This window comes from Calypte anna, chromosome 6, assembly GCF_003957555.1.
Source record: "Calypte anna isolate BGI_N300 chromosome 6, bCalAnn1_v1.p, whole genome shotgun sequence".
In the NCBI taxonomy this organism is placed as follows: domain Eukaryota; kingdom Metazoa; phylum Chordata; class Aves; order Apodiformes; family Trochilidae; genus Calypte; species Calypte anna.
In genome coordinates this window covers 26,124,437-26,149,320 of record NC_044252.1, presented here as the reverse complement: position 1 = coordinate 26,149,320, position 24,884 = coordinate 26,124,437, and the positions used below count along the sequence as shown (strand labels likewise).

Genomic DNA, 24,884 nt, shown 5'->3' with positions numbered 1-24,884 from the left:
ATTGCTATATGGGAACACTTCATAGTTTTGTTTATCTTATTTGTGTAAATCGTTGCCACTAAAGTCATACTGCAGTCATCAGAAATAGCCAGTGTTTCAAAAATAACGGGAAAGCAGAATTTCATAGTACCTTGAGTGTACACCAGGAGTGTGAAGTAACACTGGGAAAAGGCATAGTATGACATGCACTCTATTTGGTGGAGCTTGTTTTCTGTTTCGTATAATGCATTTTAAATGGCATGTTGAGACCCTGATGAGCTGTTAAGGTGTCAGTTTTCCCTGGACACAAAGAAATTCAACCACACACCCACCCCTTGAGTCTACTTTAGCAAGAGTCCACACAGTGCCTACTTTAACGTTCCTACTCCTGAATTTTTAATGTTCAAGGCCCATCTGAAGACGATAGTGTTTTTTTTGAGAAGTAGACTGCATTGTGCCAAAGTTATGATGTGTTAAACCACTTAATCTCTATTCAGTATATTTTAAATGGGGAAACTAGCCCTTATAAAATTTAGTTAAGTTTATTTTTTTAAAAGTGAGAGTTCGAGGGGAAAGATAATGTAGAAGTGAAGAATAGCAACAATATAAACCTGTCTAATGAGGTAAGTGAAATTTCCATGGCAGGAAAACGAAAATATTAACAAAAAGGAGATTTCAGTTATTCTTTCTGCATTTTTAGCCCTTTTAACCATTTCTGAAAATCCCTTATCAGAACTTGTGAACTGCATGCATACTGTTTTTTATGGTCAACTTCCATCCACCATCCATCTATTTAACCAAAGTTTAGAAAACTACTGAATTAAATTTAATTCATTTGGTGTACAAAGTACTTCAGTATGCATGCTCTTTTATTTCTGCAAGTTACTCCTGTAGTAACACATAGCTGTTCATTTCCAGCTGTTGTTTTCTGTATCTTGAAATCTTATGTTGCCAGACTAAGTTTTGTTTTTATGATGTTAAGAGTCCAGAAGGCCATTGTAGATGAAGCTTCTGAACCAAGTACTCCAGGCAGTTTTGCTCAGACAGATCCTAAAGCTATCAGCAAAGTGAAGAAAAAAGCTAGGAAGATTCTCCAGGAAATGGTAGCAAATGTGTCACCTGCTTTAATCAGGTAAGTAAAATGGCTCATCAGTATTGTCAGGGGGTAGAAGGACAGCCAGGCTCTCTTTGTATTGAACCACTACAGCTTGTAACACATTATTCATAAGTAATGAATAATTATTCATAAGTAATACATTATTCATAAAAATTCCCTTTCTAATCTTAACTAATTAAATGGTAGTTATTCTTAATATTCAGGTACAGCAGAAGTGGTCTGCCTTTTCAAGAGATAAAATATACAAGATTAAAACTGGCTTTTTTTTTTTTTTTTTTTTTTCCCCCTTGAAACAAGGCATGGTGCTAATGCTTCAGCCAATATGAGTTTCCTTTGTTGTTTCAGGATGATAGGAGCCAGAGTAGCTACCTGCAGCATCTTAGACTGTGAGGGATCTTTGTTCCAGTACCCCATTTTATATCATAATCTGTAGTTATAAATAGCTCAGAGAGCTCTAGGTAAAATCTATTGCGGTGTCTACCACTAAGGATGAATTTTCCAAGTCCCTTTCCTAGTCCACTTACTTTTGTGATGCAAACTTTATATTCTTTTTAATTATATCAGTCTCCCACAAGACTCCCACAAGACATGCTGTCACTTAACTAACTTGGGTGTTATCATAGGACCTCCATTAACTTTCCTCATAGGTAGAGTGGTTTCTGGCCTTTGAGCAACCTTCACTGAGGTTGACACTATTTTGTGTAATAATTGCAGAATGCTGAAAAGTGGTTACTATGTGTGGCTTAGTTGATACACAAAAACTTGATAAGCAATTTGATTTTATTATATTTTTGCTCAAATATAAAGTTTTGAGATTTTATGGATTTGCCTTTAGTGGTATAGAAGCAATATAAACACAGGCATCAACAAATGAAGCTTTTGAATTGTGTTTGTTCTTCCTTCAGGTTGACTGGCTGGGTGTTACTGAAGTTATTTAACAGCTTTTTCTGGAATATTCAGATTCACAGAGGTCAAATAGAAATGGTCAAAGCAGCAACAGAGGTAAGGGAGGGTGGGAAAAAATCTAGTAAGGGAGATTTATGATGTAGTTTCTATTAATGTTTACAGCACTTTTTCTTTTTAGGAGTTTTCTGCTAAGTCTGTATGATAGCAGAGTATAGAGAGATCTGTCTCATATAGTGTTTTTATTCATTGAGCTGTGTAACCTAAAATACTATGTGAACTCTAATTTTACTTTCATTTCAGGATCAAATATAGTCTGCATCCAGCATTATTTCTTTGGATTTTTCTGTGATGTGGCAGGTTTATTCAGGGTTTTTCATTCTTATCCTTAATTTAGAATAAAAATCTTCAAGAACAAACTTTTCCTAGTTCTTATTAGCAAACTGTTCTCAGTCCTTCGATACTGGAAATTATCAAAATAACTCCTTAATTTTACCACTTTCTTTACACTCAAATTGATTCTTTTTGCAGGATTTACCTTAGACACAGAAGCAAAACAAACATGTTCCTTTAAAATTTTTCTGTTACCTTTTGATTATAGTGTTTTGGAACCCCACTCTTCACAGATCCTTGCTGATACCTAATAGGAAAAAAATAGCAATGACACTGATTTGGCCACAACCCTTTAATTGTTTGATTGTTGTTTCAATACTCTGAGTCTGAAGAAACTGGGGCAATCTTGTTTGTTTCTTGTAATGCACACACCTAAAAACTGTAGTCCATGAAAATGAAGAAGTACAGTTAACTAATGTGTTCTTATCAGAATGGAGTGAAAACCAGAAGTAAACTGAATGATGGTAACTGGAAAATACCATCAGTTCAGGCAACATGATGCTAGCAATATTAGTGATGCCTTTTAGAAAATCCCACATTTTTTACCAGCTGTCTTCTTTTTTTTTTTTTTCCCTTCTCTTTCCTACATAGATGAATTTGCCTCTTATCTTCCTGCCTGTTCACAAATCCCACATTGACTACCTGCTTCTTACATTCATTCTTTTCTGCCATAACATCAAAGCACCCTACATTGCTGCAGGGAACAATCTAAACATCCCCATCTTCAGGTAATAACCTCTTCTTATTTAAAAAAGGCTGAGTTGTGGGGAATCTTGAACGTATTTTATGTCTAAGTGTAAGGTAATCTGAGTGGCCATCATGTAGAATGACTTTGGTTCCTATTAAATGCTCAGAGAGAGAGCATGACAAAATCATGAAAGTCTGTCATAACCTAAGCAGCATAAAGAAGGATATTCCTTTATTCTAGGAGTCTCAGAGTGTGTAGGTGACTAAGGAAAAGTGAGTATATGAAAAAGTGTTTTGATAGACAACTCTTCTTCATGAAATTTAATGAACTGGTGAATGGGCAGTGATGAGTGAATAATATTTCCTGGGAAAAAACTCCAGTTGGTCTCTGTTTAAATTATATTCCTGGTGCTGAAGAGCATAAAAAGGTCATGTAGGTAGTATTTTGCCAGTGATACAGAAGTTAGGGATAACTGGATTTTTGAAAGCCACAGGATATTGCAGGCAGTGATGAGCAAAGAAGTGTGATACCTTGAGATAGAAGGTTTTTTGCACGAGTCGGTGCTGCTCTGTGATGATTCCAGTAAGAAAGGCATTTAAACTGTATAAAGTGTCAATTAAAATGCTATTTATTAGGGCTGGCAATGTAAAGAAAGATATTAGCATAGGTAATACAACATCCATTTAGATGTTGGCAAGCTTTGGCTGTGCAGCATCCAGCAGGCCTCAGATGCATGCACAGCATCCTGTGAGGACCCTGCCTAAAGAAAGGTTTACCTAGTACAGGGTTCTCTGACAAGGAAACAACTCTATTCATCATTTCCTCTGTCAAGCAGAAAGGATGCTCTTATGAGAACTACTTGCTGCACTGTTAGATAAAGGCAAGGCCATGCAAGTGGCTTAATTGCTGGTGCCAGGTGGGAGCTGCCTGCAGGCTCCTGTGTTAAAAATTATCTGGCTGAGCTGATCATGCAGCCAGCAAGTGTTCAGTACAACACAGGCAGGAAGACCATGCTATGTGCAGCACTGCACAGACTTGGGTTAACTGTTATGTGGGTCACCAGCATCTCAATGTGTAAGTCTGCCCCTTGGGATCACTACAGAGGGTAAGTGGTCTGTCAAGGGAGTGAAATGGGGCAAGACCATGTAGGGAAGCCTGTTTAAAGTTAGAGTAATATTTGTGTGGTGCCATCATGTGCAAATAGTGTCATACATTTTAGTCCTAGGGAATTCCAGTAATTTCAGTTTGTGTTGTGTGCTAGGTATTTTTTACTGGACATGGGGTAGTTTCCTGCAAACTAAAATTAAAGAGTCTCATTCTTCTTTATTATGTAGCACATTGATCCGCAAGCTGGGAGGATTTTTCATTCGTCGAAAGTTAGATCAGAGTCCTGATGGTCGTAAGGACTTCCTGTACAGAGCTTTACTCTATGTGGTATGTATTTCTTGCCCTTATTTCTGTGGGTGGCATTTTGGTTGGGTGGCAGGTAGGATAGTGAGTTCCACCAGTTTGGGGATGTTTGTTACACCTTTGAATTTGTCTTGGGGTTTATGCTTGCAAAATCAGGATGCATTTTGGTATGAAGTCTTGCATGTATGGAATACAGACCATTGAACACCCAGCACTAGGATGAGAAGATTTTCACCTTCTGGCATCCCTATTAAAGAAAGTGGAATTAATGCTCTCTGAATTAATGTTAAACATAAGCTTTTTTTCTCTGATTTGTACTGGGATATATCTAACACTGTTGGGTTTTTTGTTTTTTTTTAACTTAATGGAAATCTCAGTTTATGATGTGTTGATGTAATTCTTTATGCCATTTATTATAATATCTGTATTTGCATTTTGGAAGATGGTATGTACTGAGGAACTAGGAGAGATTTATACAAACCAGCTAGATCAACTGTTGCTAGAAATTCTTTTCTTGGACAAATGGCATTACACTGGTTGTATATTCATGCAAATTCAGTTGCAGTTTGGTCTGGGTTTATGTCAAACATCAGTTATTGTTATTCTTTTTTTCACAAGTATTCATGCCACCTCATGATCTTCCAGTCTTCTTAAAAGGAGGTGGTTGTTGACTGTATTGCAAATGTGAATTTGCCAGTATAATTAGATACTTATTTTTTTCTTATTTTCCAATACTTTTCTATTCAGCACATAGAAGAATTGTTGAGACAGCAGCAGTTTTTAGAAATATTCTTAGAAGGCACACGATCGCGAAGTGGAAAGACAGCTGGAGCTAGAGCAGGTCTTTTATCTGTGGTGGTGGATGCTCTCTTCTCAAATGCTACACCTGATGTCCTAATTATACCTGTGGGAATCTCCTATGATCGCATAATTGAAGGTCACTATAACAGTGAACAGCTGGTAAGAGCAACTGAACAACTTGTTTTGCCTAGGGGATTTTCTGTTTATGTGCAGGAAAATGTGTTACATAGTTAAATCATGCTAGTAGTCATCTGCCACATGTACTTGGTATTGAAGAGCATAGAGCTGTGAAACACAAAACCTCTCTGATAGGGAGTGCTTCTAAATGCATATTCATGACCTAGCAAATAGAATTTTCAACTGGATATATATGGTAGATAATAGTTCTCCAGGTTTAGTTGAGGTTATAAGGCATGTCAAAAGATTCGGCCTTGTTTTGTCTGCTGTTGCATGTATTTTATTTTTAAATGTAACCTTTTAATTGCAAATTGGAAAAAAAACCAAACTCATTTTCCAGGGCAAGCCTAAGAAGAATGAAAGTCTTTGGAGTGTAGCTAGAGGAGTCTTCAGAATGCTGCGGAAGAATTATGGGTGTGTCAGAGTAGATTTTGCACAACCATTCTCCTTAAAAGTAAGTTTGATGCTTTGAAGATCCTTTTGAAGGTTTGACATTTTTGATGATTCAATAGTGAGGCACATTTACTCCGATTTTTTTCTGTTTGAGCTGTCCTCACTAACATTATCTGCTACAGTCCATTCCGGTGGGACGAAAGGTCCCACTGAACCTGTTTTGTGTAAGTTGGGAGTTTCAGACACATTTGTGTTGAGCTGAAATGAGCTCAGAGTTGATACGTAGGGTTATTAGTTTCAAAATGGTGGAAGTATTCTTACAGGGCTTATGTGTTAGTTTTGTTTTAGCAAACAATCTTTAGATAAGCCTTGTACCATGTAGTAGTTCTTTAAATTGTGGAGATGTTTGGAGTTGAAGGAAACTTGATACAGTTCTCCAGTTTAAGTAATCAAATATCTTACACTATTCTTAAGGATGGACATTTGTCTAATTGGATTTTTAGAATTGCTAAGCAAAGTAATAGCTGTAAATGTATCCTGGATAGTTTATTATAAAAATGTGCATATTCTTTGGAAGTCAGAGTTCATTATTAGTTTACAACTATCATCTGTACTAGTTCACCAAATACTGTTGTATGGTTTCTCACAGAATGGGGTGGTGCAGTACTAGTTACCTTCACTCCTAAATTTTCTCTGATCCCTTTGCAGAATCTGCTGGTACTGTACTTAACTGCATTTCACTGGTCTGTGTTCTGCCAGTGTACCTTATTTTTAGTGTGACTTTAATAAGATTAGCTACTGTAACAACAACCTTGTAGAACATTATTCAAATTAATTAGGTGTTCTTTCTGCCCTACTTCTCTCAGAAAAGCAGTCGGTTGGAGAGCTTTGAAGGGTTCAGTTACCGCAGCATGAAATTATTGTGACCGTCTGCACTGCATTATAATTAGTGTAGCATGAAAAGATATGAATTCACTTCCAAAGGAGAAGTGAACTCCTTATTATTCTTGTTAGGGAGTTAACAATTATTCTTGGATATAAGTTTATCGTCCCTCTTAATCTAGTGAAATGCTAATCTTTCTACACTTCCTAGCAATCTCTGTCAGGTCTCATTTGTATATGTATTCATTTTTGTACTTCAGAAAAGTAATAAACAACATAATTTATTTAAGTAAACTTGAACCAAGATTTACAGAAGTGTAACTTTATTTTTAAAATCATGTAGTTATGCCATTGCAGGTTTTTCTTAGGGAGATGAGCTTTGGATGTTAATTTTTGGGCATCTGCAATTCTGTGGGCTCAGGCTTAGAAGCAGAAAAGAGTGAGCTGGCTGTGGAAGTCTTTTAATCAGCTTTCCTGGGAGGGAACTGTTTTTCTGACCAGCAGGTTAAGTGGCTCTTTAGTTTCCCACATCGGTCTTTATAAAGCCAGGAAGAACACGGTGTCCTGAGAGCAGAGAAACATAAAAGCTAACCTGTAAGGAGGGGTGTTCGGCTTTTGAGAACTTGGGTATTCAAGAATTCCAAACATGTAATGTCCTGCCCATTTCTTTGGTGCTTTAGTTTGTGACACTGTAAGGGGACTTGCAACTTGAGTTTCTACACTGGTCTTTACCTATGGAGAAGTTCCTTATCCTGGTGTTAGAGGAAAGCAGCAGCAAGCAATAATTAAAGTGTCCATATTCATTCTGAAAGGTTATTAGCATTTGCTCTCATTCATGTTAATGAAGGCAGTTCTCATTAATTTAGTCATGGAGAAGCTGGCCTCAGGAGTTGTTCCCAGCAGAGTGCTGACAAGGGTTATGTATTTGTATGTTATGTATTTGTTTTGGTGCAATGTTTTTCAGGAAGTACAGATTCCTTGCTGTGGAAAGTTTGCCTTTTCGTAAAATAAAATCAAAAGTGTATAACTGTTGAAAACTTAATTTCTGTGATCTTACTACTGGTCTTTCAGTGTGAGGTATTTTTCATCACAGTTGTATTTTTGAATAATTGTCATTTTCATTTAATAATACTAACAATTGAATGCAACAATAGGGTGGTAAAAGTAAAAAAAGATAACAAGTCTTCTCTTAACAGGAATATGTGAACAGCCAAAGCCAAAAGCCCATGCCTGCACCTCTTTCTTTGGAACAAGCTTTGTTACCAGCTATACTTCCATCAAGGTAAAAATGTTTGGGTTGTTGTGGAGCGGATGGACAGATTGGGGATTTTGGTTTGTCTTTTTGGTATTCTTCAATACATTCCAATCAGTACTTGACCTCCCCAGGGGTAATCTACTTGTGCATAGAAAAACTAGAATTTTACACGCTTAAAACCATGCAAGTTATTATGGGAGTTGCATTCTCTCTGGGGAGCTCTGTTTATATAAGCTTGAGGAGGCATATCTTCAGAAAGTTGTAGGACCATACAAAAGACCATTTCTGGTTGTGGAGAAGATGGGTTGGAAACTGCCTTTCAGACAGATTTGCTTGATCTACTGTTATCTGTATTCAGTGAAGGGAAGAGGGCCTTGGGGTGCAAATAATATATTGGTGGAGTCAGGAATAGCCAGTAGGACAAGCTAAATTTTTTGTATTGCAATTTTGCATTTGATAGTTTAAACTTGGATGATTGGTTGACATGAAAAAATAATCTGGAAAAAAAAAGTTGATGGAAATAACATTTTTTGTAGAGCTTGTTACACAGAACATTTTTGTGCCCTTACAAGACTGCATAGTGTTTTTATTCACACTGTAGTTCAATTGGTGTATAAAATAAAAAAATAACCATCTAGGCTATCTTAGATTTTGATCAAAATCTAAATGTCATCTTGTGTATTTTTATTCTGTATTCAGACCTAATGATACTGTGCATGAAAGTTCAGAGGCTTCACAGCCAAACTCCAGGGATATAACCAGTGAACCTTTCAGAAGAGAGCTGATTTCCAACTTAGCTGAGCATGTTTTGTTCAGTAAGTGTTACAGCCTTGCAATCAGCTGCCTGTTTTGTTTTGCTGATGGCATGAACTGACTTGCTGTTTCGTAATACTTCCCTATTCCCTCCATTCAGGTGGTCACTTCATGATTTCAAATGCTCTCTTGACGATTCTCTGTCCTTTGCCTCTGTCCCTTCCCCCTCTTCAGAGTTCTTAAACTCTCTTTCTGATAAAGTACAAGCTTTTTATTCTGTTTATTTTGTTAACTTTTGTATTCCTTGGACTAGTATACTTAACCTGCTGCAGTCTAGAGTGTTTGATTGTCATGTTGATAAGTGATTTCTTAGCACTTAATGTAAGAAGTCATTTCATTGTCTTAAAAGCATTATTTAAGGTAGTTCTCGTTTAGCTGCAGGGACTGGTGTTACCAGGTTTTGTAGATAATGTGTTGTGCTTTTCAGTCAGTAGATCTGTGATTTGTGGTATAAAAGATGCATATAAAATGGTTCTTAGCTCAGTAAACATGTAAGCTTTACTCAGGCTTCTTAGCTGTTTACTTTACTTTCATTTATATTGACACCATAAAGATATAATACACTTTGTATTTCTTTTTGGAAGGTACGGTTTGTGCCAATATTATGCTTAGTTTTGGATTTTGTTTAGTTTGGTTTGTTTTTTTCTAATAATACCTACTCCTTCCCTTGTAATACTGTTCTGAACTTCTCAGGTGCTTAATGAGTTTATCTTGTTTACCTCTAGCTGCTAACAAGTCCTGTGCTGTGATGTCTACCTACATTGTTGCCTGTTTGCTGCTGTACAGACACAGGAAGGTGAGGCCTCAGTGCTGTTTTAATAGACAAACATTATTTTGACCTGTTAAACCGAAAAAAAATATGATACTAAGAAAGGAAAAAAGGTGCATTTAAATAAAATTGGATTTCAGGTAGTCTTCTAATATTTTAGTAGTAGATGCTTGAAGAGAAGGGATTAATAAATATTGATGGAGAAATAAATTTTTGCACTTCAGAATGTAATGATATTTTTTTAAAGGAGTGTGTTGTTTTGATTCATTGTATTAAGATTGGTTTTAGATCTTAAAGACATTTGCTATTGAATATTTTAGCAACTCTTCTGTTAATTTTCAAATGAGTTTTGCTGTTACTTGGAACTAGATTATACCATTATGACAAAATGATAACAGTGGTTTTAAATGGTTTAACATGTAAAGGGAGCATAGAAGAAATTTTTTTTTCTCTGTAGAGAGTTTAGCTTTTTTTATGACATTCATTTGCCTCTAATCTGAAACTTTCACTGCACATAAATTAAGAACAAATTGAAAAATATTGGTTAGATATGTAATATTCCTAACCAAGGACAATATTTGTATTCTCACGAGCCAGGTCTTTCCAATTTCCTAAAATAATGGGATCAAAGAAGCATTTTACAGTGTGTTCTGAAACCATCTTGCCAAAAAGAAGAAAAGGAGATGCTTGAGAGAAAGCTTTTCCTCACATCATCAAACAATTGAAGTTCTGCTTATTAATATTCCCAGATAATTAATCTTTCATTTTACAGTATGGGTAATGGAAAGACGATGCATCTAACCTTTTCTTAAAGAATAATTCTGGTCTCTACAGGTTCTGAAATAACCCAGGAAGCAAACATAAAAGTTTGGATTCTAAACTAGCTGCATAGCTTTAAATTCTAATTGCATGTAGTTCAAAATCTGTTGACTGTTTTAGCAGTATTTGTTTGAAAGCAGTATTTCTGTTGTACTTTGGCATTTTGATAGTTAAAGGCTTGTATATGTGTCTGCCATATACATGGTTGTGTGGGTTACTGCTTCTCAAAAACGTGTTTCACATTGTGGTTCTGATTTTACTTCTAGGGAACTGATCTTTCCAGATTAGTAGAAGATTTCTTTTCCATGAAGGAGGAAGTCTTAGCCCGTGACTATGACTTGGGATTTTCAGGGAACTCAGATGATGTTGTCATGCATGCCATCCACTTGTTGGGGAACTGTGTAAATATCACAAACACCAGTCGAAACAATGAGTTCTTCATCACTCCCAGCACAGAGATACCTGCTGTCTTTGAACTCAACTTCTACAGCAATGGAGTACTTCATGTATTCATTAAAGAGGCTGTTATTGGTATGTGTTTAGGTTTACCAAGGAAAGACCATGTTTACCCTTACAAAAACTATTTTAAAGTAAACTTGTTTATTGTTTCCCATGGTCCTTTATCTTTTGTGGAAATGCTTGTGTGCCGTGGTCAAGGCACTAGCAGAGTCTTGAGCCAAAATGGCAAAACCTGTGTTTTGGTCACGAATATTTTCATGATTCTCGCATTAGTTGGACACAAAATGGAATAGTGGTGAATTCTGTCATTGTTCTTCAATTGCACGTATAATAGTTGAAATAGACACCAAAAAAAAAAAAAGTTTTCTATAGAGCTCTTTGAAAAAATAAACTTTGTTCTGCTTATTTCTGCTCTAGCCTGCAGTCTCCATGCGATTCAGAGCAGAAGGTACAGAAATGGTACCAATAGTGCTTCTCCTGGTTTGATTAGTCAAGAACACCTGGTCCGAAAAGCTGCCAGCTTATGTTACTTGCTTTCTAATGAATTTACTGTATCTTTGGTAAGTAATTGCCCATGTTTCAGATTTTTTTTTGCTTGTAACTGCCTATGTTACTTTAAAATTTATTGATGATTTCTTCAAGTGTCACAGTTCTGATATGTTCACTGTGCGTATGGTTTGATGGTGATTGGTATGAGAAGGATGAATATAATTTCAAAAGGGAAGTGTTGTTCCCAATTACTTCAAGGATCTGAACATTTGAATGAACACATTTCCATCAGAACAGTTCATCCAGAAGATGTGTGGCCTAAGATGACATACAAATTAACTTGCCAATCTCCTGTCATTACCTTTTGTCCTTGGCAAAGTGTGACAAAATCATCCTGTCCAGTTTCAGGGATACCTACTGAGTGCATACCTGCTGCTCATGCAGGTGCTGAAGTGGGTGATGCTGGGATGAGCCTGCAGCTTTTCTGCTGTTCTGTCTCCAGGACCTCTCTGAGAAAGAAAAGCTGCTGGCTCTGTCATCTCCCCACAGACTGATGTTGAGCTTTTTAATGCCTTCTTACAGATACATTGCTGCTTGTGTCAGTAAGACTATCACTATTCTGCCCAAACTGTTTAAATATTTTTACTGCTTCAATACAAGTCTGAAAATTCCCAACTCCAGTGTGTTTGCATAAATGATTGATATTATGCTGGGAATTAAGGCTCCAGATTCTAAAGATTTTCTGAATTTGTGTAGGAGTGCAATAGTCACAGCACCCCACACCTAGTGGTAGTTTTAAATATGGCCAGACTTTGGTTTTTGTTTTGTTACAAAACAATGAAAAAAGTTGATGTATTGCAGTTTTCAGACATTCTGTATACCTAGTCTATATACTTACAATTTTGAATTCTTGGTAGGTTTTTTTTTGTGTGTGTTTTATATGTTGAAGTTACATAGAATTGTAGAGATCTTTGAATTGCTTCTTAAATTTGCTCACATATTTCTGACTCATGCCTTTTTAAATTAAGCATAAGCCAAATTTATTTTTATTTTGAGCAGTGATGTGGCCTATATGGTGGAGTTCTTCAGTAATCCTATCCTTCTCCTCTCAGAGTTAAAAATTAATTGCCATTGCCATTTTTTTTAACTTAGAAAGGATTTCCTGCAGGATTATGAGCAATGTAAAAGAGGTTCTCTTTCTAAGAATTTCAAAACACATAAAGAAATTTGCTTGTTAAAGTGCACTTTCCTTTAAATTCCAAATAAATCACTGGTATGAGTCTAAATTATTTTTGTTTTATGATTTTTTTTGTTCAAAATTGTAACAAACTAAAATTTGACCAGAGGCAATTAAAAGGGAAGAACATTTATTGTGGCTTTCTAGCAGTGTAGTAATGCATTTCTTAGAAAATTTGGACAAATTTTAAGCATACTGTTCAACTGATTTTTTTTTTTAATGTCTGCCTGTTTGACAGGGTAGACATAAGAATGGTGCATTGGGATTATGTTGGTAAAAGTTTAAGAGCTTTTTAATAGCTATAATGGGTATAATAGATGTGATTTTTTTTTTCAGTACATTTCTTTTCTGTTATGTAGCCTTGCCAGGTGATATATCAAGTTTGCCATGAATCTGTGGAAAGGCTGATACAATATGGTATTCTTCTGGTGGCTGAGGTAAGACGGTGGAGATACTTTATGAGCTTTGTTTCTTGTACTTGACTTTAGCCAAAGGTAGTTTGTGCTACCTATGCATCTAGTGTGCATCTAGTTCTAAATATATCCTGTTACTGAAAGCTTGTAACAAGACCAGGATTGATGCTGCTCCATTCTTACCCAAATGTCTGATACTTAAAAATCCAGTGGTGCTGTGAATGTCTCCCTGTGTAATTTCATTATACCATTAAGCCTACTAAGGAAGGCACATTTTATACTGTCTTGTAAAATGGAGATTTTAGTATTGAAGCCATTTCAAATTATAGCATAGCTACAGAGATATTTACTTTCTGTTCCAAAGGAGTCAGAAGCCCAGATCTTTTGTCATTATTTGATTCCTTTGCATCAGTGTCAAAACTACTGTAAACCTCTTGTGCTAGCACAATTTGCACTTACAGGGATGTACAGGAGCTGCTCTGTGGTGTGGTCTGCCGAGGTGTTCAATGTAAACAAAACCTGGCAGCCAGGGGGTACCTGGCTCAGCATACCTTCTCTTCCCAACCTTTTTTTTTTTTTTTTTGTGCACGGAGTGATTAGCAGAAGGGAATTGCTGTGATGCAGCAGATTAAGGGGTCATAATGTTTCAGTATGATCAAGGTTTAAACACGTTGGGGCCTTTGTGATTAAGTGGCTCATGGAGACAAATACAAGAACAGTATCCTAAGAGGCAGTAAGTTACCATTTGCAAATAGCAGCTGATGGCATTTTGCATTAATTGAGATTTTAGCTATTGTAATACATTATCATAGAATCATAGAATCATAGAATTGGCTGGGTTGGAAGGGACCTCAGAGATCATCGAGTCCAACCCTTGAACCACCGTTGCGGTTGCTAGACCATGGCACTGAGTGCCACATCCAGTCTTTTTTTAAATATCTCCAGGGACGGAGAATCCACCACTTCAGTGGGCAGCCCATTCCAATGACGGATCACTCTTTCCGTAAAGAAATTCTTTCTAATATCTAACCTAAACTTCCCCTGGCACAACTTAAGTCCATGCCCTCTTGTCTTGTTGAAAGTCGTTTGGTAAAAGAGCCCAACCCCCACCTGGCTACACCCTCCTTTCAGGTAGTTGTAGAGAGCGATGAGGTCTCCCCTGAGCCGCCTCTTCTTTAGGCTGAACAACCCCAGTTCTCTCAGCCTCTCCTCGTAGGGTCTATGCTCGAGTCCCTTCACCAGCCTGGTTGCCCTCCTTTGGACCTGCTCCAGGACCTCGATATCCTTCCTGAACTGGGGGGCCCAGAACTGGACACAGTACTCCAGGTGTGGCCTCACGAGGGCTGAGTACAGGGGCAGAATCACTTCCTTGGACCTGCTGGCAATGCTGTTCCGGATACAGGCCAGGATGCCATTGGCTTTCTTGGCCACCTGGGCACACTGCTGGCTCATGTTCAGCTTCTTGTCGATCCAGACTCCCAGGTCCTTTTCTGCCTGGCTGCTCTCCAGCCACTCTGTCCCCAGCCTGTAGCGCTGCATGGGGTTGTTGTGGCCAAAGTGCAGGACCCGGCACTTGGCCGTGTTAAACCTCATCCCGTTGGAATCAGCCCAACTCTCCAGTCTGTCCAGGTCCCTCTGCAGAGCCCTCCTGCCTTCTAGTTGATCAACACTCCCCCCCAGCTTAGTGTCGTCTGCGAATTTGCTGATGATGGACTCAATCCCCTCATCTAAATCATCAATGAAGATGTTGAACAGAACTGGGCCCAACACTGATCCCTGGGGGACACCACTAGTGACCGGCCGCCAACTGGATGCAGCCCCGTTCAGCACCACTCTCTGGGCCCGGCCCTCCAGCCAGTTCCTAACCCAGCACAGGGTGCTCCTGTCCAAGCTGGGGGCTGACAGTTTTTTCAGGAGGATGCTGTGGGAGACGGTGTCAAAGGCTTTGCTGAAGTCTAGGTAGACCACATCCACAGCCCTCCCCTCATCCACCAGTCGGGTCACCTGATCATAAAAGGAGATCAGGTTGGTCAGGCATGACCTGCCCTTCCTAAAACCGTGCTGGCTGGGTCTGATCCCTTGCCCATCCTGCAGGTGCTGTGTGATTGCACCGAGGATGATCTGTTCCATGACCCTGCCAGGCACTGAGGTCAGGCTGACGGGCCTGTAGTTTTCTGGGTCCTCTTTCCGGCCCTTTTTGTGGATTGGCGTGACATTCGCCAATTTCCAATCATCTGGGATGTCCCCAGTGAGCCAGGACTGTTGATAGATGATAGCGAGAGGCTTGGCGAGCTCTTCTGCCAGCTCCTTCATTACCCTTGGGTGGATCCCATCTGGTCCCATAGACTTGTGGGGATCCAAGCATCGCAGTAGATCACAGACTGTGTCCTTCAGGATTACAGGGGGGCTGTTTAGATTCATGTCACTTTCTATGAGCTCCAGAAGCCATCCGTCTTCAGGGTAACCTGTCTTTCCGCTGAAAACTGAGGTAAAGAAGGTGTTAAATACCTCAGCCTTTTCTTCATCTTTAACAACTATATTCCCACTCGTGTCTAGTATAGAATGGATATTTTCCTTGCCCCTTCTTTTGCTGCTAATGTATCTGTAGAAGGACTTTTTGTTATCCTTCACAGAGGTGGCGAGATTCCGTTCGCATTGTGCTTTTGTTCATTATAAATGAATATATATTATATATAATATTATAAATGAATATATATAAAATAATATATATTGTGGTATAAAATAAGCACAGAGTTTACTGCTCTGTCTTTAAGGCAACAGTAGTGTAGTGATTAGCAACATCCACTTCTAAATAACATCTCAACTTTTTATCTTAACACAATTGAAAACACTTCCTCAGCAACTGCTACTACTTAGCCTTTGGCTGGAAAGTTCAGCCCAATTGCAAAGATTTTCACTTTTATGTGGCAGGAGAATAAAAGAAAAAACATCTTTTTCATCAAATGTCTCTTCTCTTTGCTTATCTCAACCCTCTCTATAATTTGGTCTCACCTGCTTACATTAAATATTGGTTAGTAAACGGAGGGATTCAGTCAGATGAGATTATGAAATAAACCTATAGATTGCTTTGATTTTCATATTTTTTTATTACTATTTACCATCTTGGCTTTCAAATTTAAGCAGGATGATCAGGAGGATGTTAGCCCCAGTCTTGCAGAGCAGCAGTGGGATAAAAAGCTCCCTGAGCCATTATCTTGGAGAAGTGATGAGGAAGATGAAGACAGTGATTTTGGAGAAGAGCAGAGAGATTGCTACCTGAAGGTAATATTATCCTAAGGCAAATAACATGGAAGCCTGTTGAAAGAGATATGAACCACTTCACTAGTTCAGGATTGGTAATGATAATCTTTTTGCTGATTCACTGTAAGTATCTTGTATTTTGCTGCAGTCTTTATCTCTTTCCTATGGGGAAAACTGATGAAGAAACATCAAATAATGTTTCAGGGCAATGGTGTCAAAACTGATAAAGGCTCAAGTATCTTAGCATCTAAATGTTTTGTTCTTTACTGACAGCACAGAATCTAAAAGTGTCACATTGTGCTGGAATTTGTTTTCAGGCTAAATTTCACTTTGTAGATTGATCATGTTGATTTTAGACATACTGCCAGTTTTCTTACAGAGCCATCACAAACACTCTTTAGGATATGTGTTAACAAATGTTTAACACTTGGAAACTTAATGTCCATCTCTGAGTGTGTGATAACCCTTCTGTTGTCTGGAGATCAGTATGGTGCCTTTAATAGTGTCTTAGGAAAATAGTTATTATGCTGGAGGAGAAAAAAGTAGCACACCTGTGATATGCAGTGCCTGTTTTGTCCCTCATGGCAAACTGGTTTTTTTGGAAGGCTTTTATAAATGTGCTTTGTTGTGCCCCTGTGTCTTTTTTTTTGTACTAGAAATTACTCTTTTGCTGTGTCCTGTGTTGCAGGTCATTTCTTGTTGTCGCTGGTTTCTGTCACTTCAGAAGCTCTTGTTTCCCTTTCCTAGGTGAGCCAGTCTAAAGAGCACCAGCAGTACATCACTTTCCTGCAGAGGCTGTTGGGACCTTTACTGGAGGCATATAGCTCTGCTGTTATCTTCATCCACAATTTTAGTGGTCCTGTTTCAGAGTCTGAATACATTCAAAAGCTGCACAGGCACTTAATAAGCAGGACGGAGAAGAAGGTTGCTGTATATGGTATGTTAAACTGGTTTTGGACCTGGATTTGATTAATTTTATTCCTCCTAGCACAAAGTAGCCCAAATTCCATTGCAGTTTGTTTATCTCTGGGTTTTCTTTCTTGCAGCTGAGAGTGCTACCTACAGTCATGTGAAAAATGCAGTGAAAGTCTTTAAGGAAATTGGAGTAAGTGTTTGGTGATCAAATTTTGAGACTGTTAAGTTTCATTTTAATGATAAGCTCAATTTTGACAATTCATGGAGCCCTTTCAGTGTCAGTTAAAAATACATGAATGTTTCTGCTTAAATGTATTGTGGGTTTTGACCATTTTGCTTTCATTAAAGCTCAGGGCTGTAGGAGAAGGGCACACACTGCAGAATAGGGCATTTTTTTCCCTTGAGGAAACTTGTCTAGATAAGGGCTTGGTGACTAGGCATTTTTATTCACAGCACCAGCATTTTTGTTCTGCTCTACTCTGTGTCCTTATTGGACATCAGTGATCATGTTGGAAGGCTGAGAGCATGCTCTGAGCTTAGAGACAGTTAAATATCAGTTTGAAGGGCTACTTAAATCTCCAAAAACTGTTACTGAATTTTGGCTTAGCCGTGATTGACCCTTCAGCAGAACTGTCCTGGTAGACATCCAGTGTCCACCATGAGGATACAGATCTTTAAAGTAACAGACCAGTTTTGCATTTTAGCTCTGTCATTTCAAATTTTAAATAGCTTATCTTAATTTTGCAAACCAAGAGTTTATTTTATTAGAATGACATCTTCCTGAATGCCAGAAGGGACTTAGCATTATAATTTTGGAAGCATCAGCATGTAGGCAAACTATTGCTAGATAAGGGGTTTGAAGTCTTTGTCCTTGAATTCTGCTGTATTAAGTAATCTGACACCTGTTAGCCTATAGTAAAGCATTATAGTGTAGATTGTAAGAGCTGTGAAAAATACATGCATCAGATCCTTGATTTAATTGTTGTTTGGTTTGTAATTGGAAAAGTGCAACTAGATAGCATCTCCTTACGATCTACTGAGAGCTTAACATCAGAATTAATGTTTCCAAAGTGTTTACCATTACAATTCAGATTCCTTTTGAGTGTATATTTTCTCTCCCACTTTAAGAGGTAGGTATTTATCATATACTGTGCTTATTTTAGAGTTTCTCTTCTTCTGTATCACTTGAAGGGGAATTCAACATTGAGTGAGTTCTATGGTATCTCAAGGCATTGCCATTTAAGCCTTCAAGAAAGGAGAGGGGGGGGAAAAAAAAAGTAAATGAGGGCAAGTTTAGTATAGATCAAAAATTTCTGATCACCAAGGGCATTCCTTGAATACAGTGATACTTATATATATTCATGCTGTGCTTTAGGTTTTCAATCAGACGAAACAAAAAAGAGACACCATTCTGGAACTAGGTACCACCTTCCTACCTCAGCGCAACAGGCAAAAACTACTGGAATTCATAATGAGCTTCATGGTGTTATAGATGACACAAAGCACCTTTGCCCAGGACCCTAAAGACAGGTTTTGAGACTGTGTCAAAGCCTGGGGACATTTGCTAATCCTTCAAAGTGTAAGGAGCCACTGTCTGGGTAAGATTTTCTCTGACTTGAACTACTGGAAGACAAGTGCCTTCTTATGTATGCATTTATGGGTTTCTTACAGTCCCAAACCTGTTGTAATACAGAGATACTCAGATGACACTTTGGATACAGGTAATTAAATTTGTTGCAAAAAATAAGCTGAATTATTAGAATTAGGTTTAAAAATAAAGAGTGAAGTTTTATCAGTGTTATATTTTAAATATACTTTTAAAGACTGTAACAGATACACAAATACATGTATTTGTGATCTGTACCTAACCATGAGATCTTGAGTTTAGTGGCAACATAGCTTACGGCATAAACAAATAACATCCATTCCAATTCAGTTTTGGTTTTTATTCAAATGGTTAAAAATTTTTGCTTAAGCAGGATATGTATTTCATGGATAAAGCCATAGTTTTTCATAAATGTTAACATAAATGCCAAAATTCTAATGAGAATAATAGTTACAGACATCTGAGAATAATGATCATGTAGCAGATGATTGTGAGAAACATTATTAGCAGGCACATCTTGCACTATTAGAGCTGTGTAGTGCAGTGGTAAATTGCACTAATCACTGCTGTCATGAAGAATGTGAGAGTAGTGTTCTTGCTTTTATTATGGCATCTGTCATTCAGCCAGATGAAAGTCAGGAGACAGTTGCCTGAATGTGAATATCTTAAATTATTATTTAATTGAGAAAAAACTATTAAGTTTGTGGGTTTGGTGTTTTTGTTTTGTTTTTTTGTTTTTGTTTTTGTTTTCTTGGGGTTTGTTTTTTTTTAATTAATAGGATGTCAGATATGTTTTTAAAGTAAAGATTGATTTGGTGAAATAATTTTTAACTTTGGCCCTACAAATTTCAGCAATAACTTCTGCAATTCTTTAGAAACAAGTGTTCCTGTTGTATTCTGTTGCTGAGCAGGTGTAAATTGGCATGAAGCAGTAACCTCTAGAAAACACAGAGGTACCACAAGCAGTGTACTTTTGAGTCTGATTTGGCTTCCAAAAATATTACAGTCAAAACTGAGTGATGAATAAAATCTGCCCTATGAAACAGGACTCGAGTCTTGTGATTTGATCCATTTGCATGGAGGACTTGCACTGTAGATTTCATGTTCTCTTCATGTGAGTGGAGATTAGATTGCAACCTGCAGTCCTGTACTTTGGTACAGCTGATCTAGCTGAAGCAATAACTTGATGGTATGTGAAGCCTGTTTGCTTGTGAAATGTGTTTTTCCTCATTGGGATTGCCTTCTGTATGAGGGAAATCAGACATTTCGGTTACTGCAATGTTTTGCTTGATTCTCACATCTTGGCCTTGTGAGCAGAAAATCCCCCAAACTTCATCATGTTGTCTTTGTTGCTTAACATAAATATGGAAAAGCTTACTTGAATCCCAGCACTTGCACTGTTATGCCAGCACAAAACTGATGCACACAATCTGAGTTTGTGGCCAAGGAGCTTGCATTTGTACTGCACGTTTGTCAACAAGAATGTTTCTGTAAGTTTTTTTATTGAATGTTATTAATAAGTGAAAGCTGCAGTTTATAGTTTGTTAGCATTTTACTGTTAGCACTGTGAGACGCATGTGTTTTGTCACTAAGCCAGGTGCTCTACAACACTTAAACAATTTCTAAACCAAAGCTACATTAATGCAGATAGAAACTGACCCTAAGTCACTTGTTTTCATGTCCTGTTGTCTCAGCAGGATGGAGACTACATCACACATAACTTGTTTTGTTAAGTCTATTAGCTATTTAGAAAACAGTTTCATCTCACACTAGCTAACGTGCACTGTTTGGTAACCCAGTAAATGCTCCATACAGTGGCCTCCATTTAACATCAAAAAGACCAGGTGCTTCTGAATAACAAGCTCTAATAGTTTACTGCACTTCAGTAAATCTGAAGTGTACTAACAGCAATGGCTGTACATCAAAAAGATTTTTAAAAATGAAGCAATATGAAGCAAAAAAAAAAACTTGGGTAGTTTTATCAAGAATGCTCTGCCAACTGGTGTATTAAACGCAGGAGTACTGTGGTCACTAGAGTGCTCTGGCTAGGTGTTGCAACTAAGGTAACTTACAGCTCACATGAAAACAAAAACAAAACAAAACAAAAAAACAGAAAAAAAACTTTATCAAAAAAAAAAAAAAGCTCTGGTTAATATAGATCATTGAGTGGGCAGGGTAATAATGCATGTGAATACACACTAATGAATATATTTAGTATGCAGAGGGAGGGGGCACCTCTAAAACTGGTTTGTATTTGTATGCAAAAAACCGCATGCGAGAAGTCAGTACTATGAATTGTATGCCACTGGAAGCCTTTGCATTCTGCAGCAAGTGTGTATGTATACTTATATATGCAAGCCTGTTTATTATTACACACTACGACTATGCTTTTCCCTGAAAATAAAGCACAGATTATAAAAATACCAGGCTGTAACAGTCAAAAACTAAACCCAACACTTTTGCACTGTATTTACACCTTCAGTGTCTTCTGATTTTTACTAACCTCTCATGTTTTCTTTGCTGATAGAATGCCAGGTTGAGTTAACTTCAGTAAAGTTAACCAGTAAAGAAGAAAGGACTGGCCCTGAATTACCACAAATGTATTTTAAGATTCTTCTCTTGTAAAGACTTACATGAGCATAATACTCAGGTATGCAGGTCTCTTTGGGCCAGGATCTTTAATGATACAAGAAACTTAATCTTTCTGTATGCAACCTGTAGATCTCACACTTTTAGAGTGACAAAAATGTAGAATTCCACTTCCCATGCTGCCACAGCTCCCCAAGCCCCCAAGAATCATGAACTTGTTGATACATTTACTTTCTACTCACACTGACATTGAAGGAATATCTGCCTTCTGTTTGACAGTATAGGGCTTTATTCACCTGTCTGATTAGGAAACATATATAAACTCTTGTGTTCAGCTGACTACCTGCTCCACCCAGGAGTATCAGAATCACCACCTAGAGGAAGGTTGAACTGAGAGGTGACGCAAGGTACTGTTGCCTTTTACATTTCTGAGCTAATGAGCCTGATACTGCTTCCTTGAGAATGTTACCATGTTTTACCTGTTCTGTGTAATGCTGTGTCTATTGTAGAAGCACAGAGGCATACTGGAGTCATTTTAATAAATTAAACTGTTTGCTAATATGAAATTTAACAAGCTCTTCTGGTGGTTTTTTTTTTTTTGCTGTTGTTGTTTGGTTGTTGTTGTTTTTTTTTTTCTTTAAGCTGCTAAGATAATTTATTCAATAACATTGTTCCATTCCAGATAGCTTCTGAAATTAAATCATGACAAGCTTTCATTGCAGAAGCGTCTCTACCAGTGTAGGTACTGAAGCAGAACCATTTAAAAAGTAGATCAAGGTGCCATCCTGTCTCCTGAGTCACTTTTTGTTTTGTTGTAAAGTGGAGGTGCTGTTTTGCTTCTCTCTTTTGCCATCCCCTGAAGGCTCTTCTTCATGGCTTCCTCTTTTCCTCTTGCCTTACAGGGTATGATTCAGAATTTTGGGACAGCTCTGATACTGCAGACTGTACCTTCTTGTGGTTATTTTGAACTGACCTGGAGTGCAATAAGCACCTGTCACCAATTCTGACAGCATCTGGCAAATGTGAATCAATTGGAGTGGGGCCTTAATATAATAAAACCTGCATAGATGACCATTACTTAAATTGGGAAGGAGGGATACTGCTTTACCTTTCAAAAAAAAGATTAAAAAAAAAAAAAAGGAAAGTTGTATTCAACGGGTTTTTTAAGAAGCCTCTAGCAATGCTGACATGCAAGCAAGGCTCCATTAATTGACAACTCTAGGCTGAGGCAGGATACCAAAATTCAATTATTGTCAATAGGTTGAGTAAAACCCAATTCCTATTGGTGATGACCTTACATGTTATTCTTTCTGTAAATGTCTTCCTATTTCTCAGTCTTGAAATCCCAAATGTCAGATAAAGAACTTACCTCTGTTTTTTGCTTAATTCAGTTTTCTTGTAATAAAAGCTTGTTAGGCTTCCTTAGAATTATCACTTAATTTGAGCTCTCTGCTTTGTTCTCTTATGGTACACCAAGTTTTCAGCAGCCCTGTATTTTCAAGGTAGGATCCACAGATCTGAATTGCTGCTTGAAGCATTTTCCTTTCAGCCTTCCATAGATGTCCATTGCACTTTGCATTTGCTGGGTGAGCAATTACAGTTCTTCTGTAAGTTGGCCCACCTGTTAATGTAGTTGTCCAAAAAGTATCATAGTTTATGGTGCCATTAGATAAGGAACTTTCTGACTTTTGAAAAGAAACATGTAGGAAATGTTTATGCTATGAGTTCAGACCCAAGAGACCATAAACTCCCAAGAGACTTTCAGATTTAATCTGTTGTAAAGCATCACCAGTTGCAGAAACAAAAGCTATTGAATTAATCATTGTACAACTACTAGTTACACAAATAAAAGTGTATGCAATTATGCAATAAAATATGCATGGCATAATTGCTACCAGTAATTTACATTAAAAAAAGTGTTCTCCTGCATAGTAATAATATTGGTTCTTAAACTGATAGTATTTGCAGTCTCTTGGACTCAAGTGTTTTACAGAGCAACAGTCTCTAATGGTGATACTGGAATTAGACATGGAGATCAGCTAATGTGCCTACAGCCATGGATGGGCTCAGTGACACCTAAGAGCCTATTCTTTTGTTCTTAGTTTACTTATCACTGTTGATGCTGTCTTGTAATTACATTAGCATGGAGTGGTAGTTTAAGGAAGGCTCTATGTATACTGATATTAAGTGGATATTTTTTTTCTCTCAAAGCACAATTTGTAGAGCAGAAGAATTGTGGAATGGAAAAATAACTATTAGTAGTGGACATAATTCTCCTAGCATCTCTTCTGAGTCTTGTCTGTTTAGTATCTTCATTAGCGACCTGAGGAATGGAAGAGGGAGTTTGGTTTTTACAGCTTTCTTGCAGTAGGTAAGATTTGGGAGAGCCAGGCAGCACACTGAAGATTGTCATGATCCCAGTGGTAATGATGTAGTTTTTGAAAGATCTGAAGACAAAAAGAAGAACACAAGTCAGGAGGGGAAGTACAAGGTATTACAATTAAGAGAAGAAAAACTAAATTCACAGGCACAGGGGAGGAAATAAACTAGCTGTGTAGCAATTCTTTGGAGAAAACTGCAGTATACTGGCAGATCAGAAGCAGAACATGACTCAAAGATGGACTGCTGTTAGGGAAAGGGCAGACATCATGCAAAGATACTTTATAGCTGCACATGGTTAACAAACATGGGGCAAAACTTTCCAGTCCATTCAGATTGTTAAAGTTGCAGCTAGAGTACCATGTTGGATTTGAAGAGCTCTATTTGAAGGATTATATGGGGCCAGATGGAAGGGAGAAAAAAGGCTTTTATTTTCCTGCTTGTGGAGAAGAGAATATTCTGGATTATTGCCTGGATATGGGAGTAGCCAGATTGGTTGGAAATAGTGAATATGGTCTCAGTTGCAATGAAAAGAATCAGATTAAGTACTTTAAAATCTTTTAAGCATAGAGAAGCACTGGAATATATTGGCCTGAGTGGGCTGATATTTCCCTTGGTCTGGGTATATTGTATCCCTGTCCCTGCAGGTTGTGCTGTGCTGTGTCATAGAAGTATGGAGAGGAGGTGAAGCCCTCCCAGGTATCTTTGCAAGGCTAAACAGAATTGGGTTTGTGCAGAAGCAGCTAGGTCAGACTGCTCTGACTGGTGGTCTGGCTGACTCTTCATCCCTGAGACCTGAGATCAAGAGCAGCTCTAATGTGGATTGTACTTGTTACTATGAACGACTATAATTATTTAGGAGTAAAATATACAGGGCTTTATTAAGGTTGATCTGTAAAAATTTTTGCTTTGTGTCTCTGCTGGTCAAAAACTACATGGAGTGCCAGCAGGATCAGGAAAGGAATAGAGTAGGCAGATAACATCACTGTGCCTCTGTTCTTGAGTGGTGTGTGAGCATTTTCAAAGAGACATGTGTAGGAGCCTTCTGCCACTTCCATCAGTTAAATCCCCAGGGACTGGAAATGGGTGAGGAATCTTGCCCCTGGCACTTTCACCTTCCAGAGTGTTCCCAACTAA

The 24,884-nt window shown here is 37.9% G+C and overlaps 1 protein-coding gene across 6 annotated transcripts in view; it reads left to right on the top strand.

The window, feature by feature from the left end:
* GPAM (glycerol-3-phosphate acyltransferase, mitochondrial) overlaps positions 1–21,939 on the top strand; it is a 45,243-nt gene extending 23,304 nt beyond the window's left edge. For 4 of the 6 annotated variants that reach the window (XM_030453637.1, XM_030453638.1, XM_030453636.1 and 1 more), the window contains exons 7-22: positions 962–1,111; positions 2,002–2,098; positions 2,984–3,120; positions 4,415–4,514; positions 5,238–5,450; positions 5,809–5,922; positions 7,940–8,025; positions 8,698–8,813; positions 9,537–9,607; positions 10,666–10,930; positions 11,276–11,418; positions 12,944–13,021; positions 16,139–16,279; positions 17,006–17,195; positions 17,305–17,363; positions 18,549–21,939. In XM_030453637.1, coding sequence (XP_030309497.1) covers positions 962–1,111; positions 2,002–2,098; positions 2,984–3,120; positions 4,415–4,514; positions 5,238–5,450; positions 5,809–5,922; positions 7,940–8,025; positions 8,698–8,813; positions 9,537–9,607; positions 10,666–10,930; positions 11,276–11,418; positions 12,944–13,021; positions 16,139–16,279; positions 17,006–17,195; positions 17,305–17,363; positions 18,549–18,665 — 2,077 coding nt within the window. In that variant the 3' untranslated portion in view covers positions 18,666–21,939. The remainder of the gene's footprint in view (positions 1–961; positions 1,112–2,001; positions 2,099–2,983; positions 3,121–4,414; positions 4,515–5,237; positions 5,451–5,808; positions 5,923–7,939; positions 8,026–8,697; positions 8,814–9,536; positions 9,608–10,665; positions 10,931–11,275; positions 11,419–12,943; positions 13,022–16,138; positions 16,280–17,005; positions 17,196–17,304; positions 17,364–18,548) is intronic. The other 2 variants (XM_030453639.1, XM_008490142.2) reach the window with 2 other exon arrangements.
* The last annotated feature ends 2,945 nt before the right edge of the window (positions 21,940–24,884 follow it).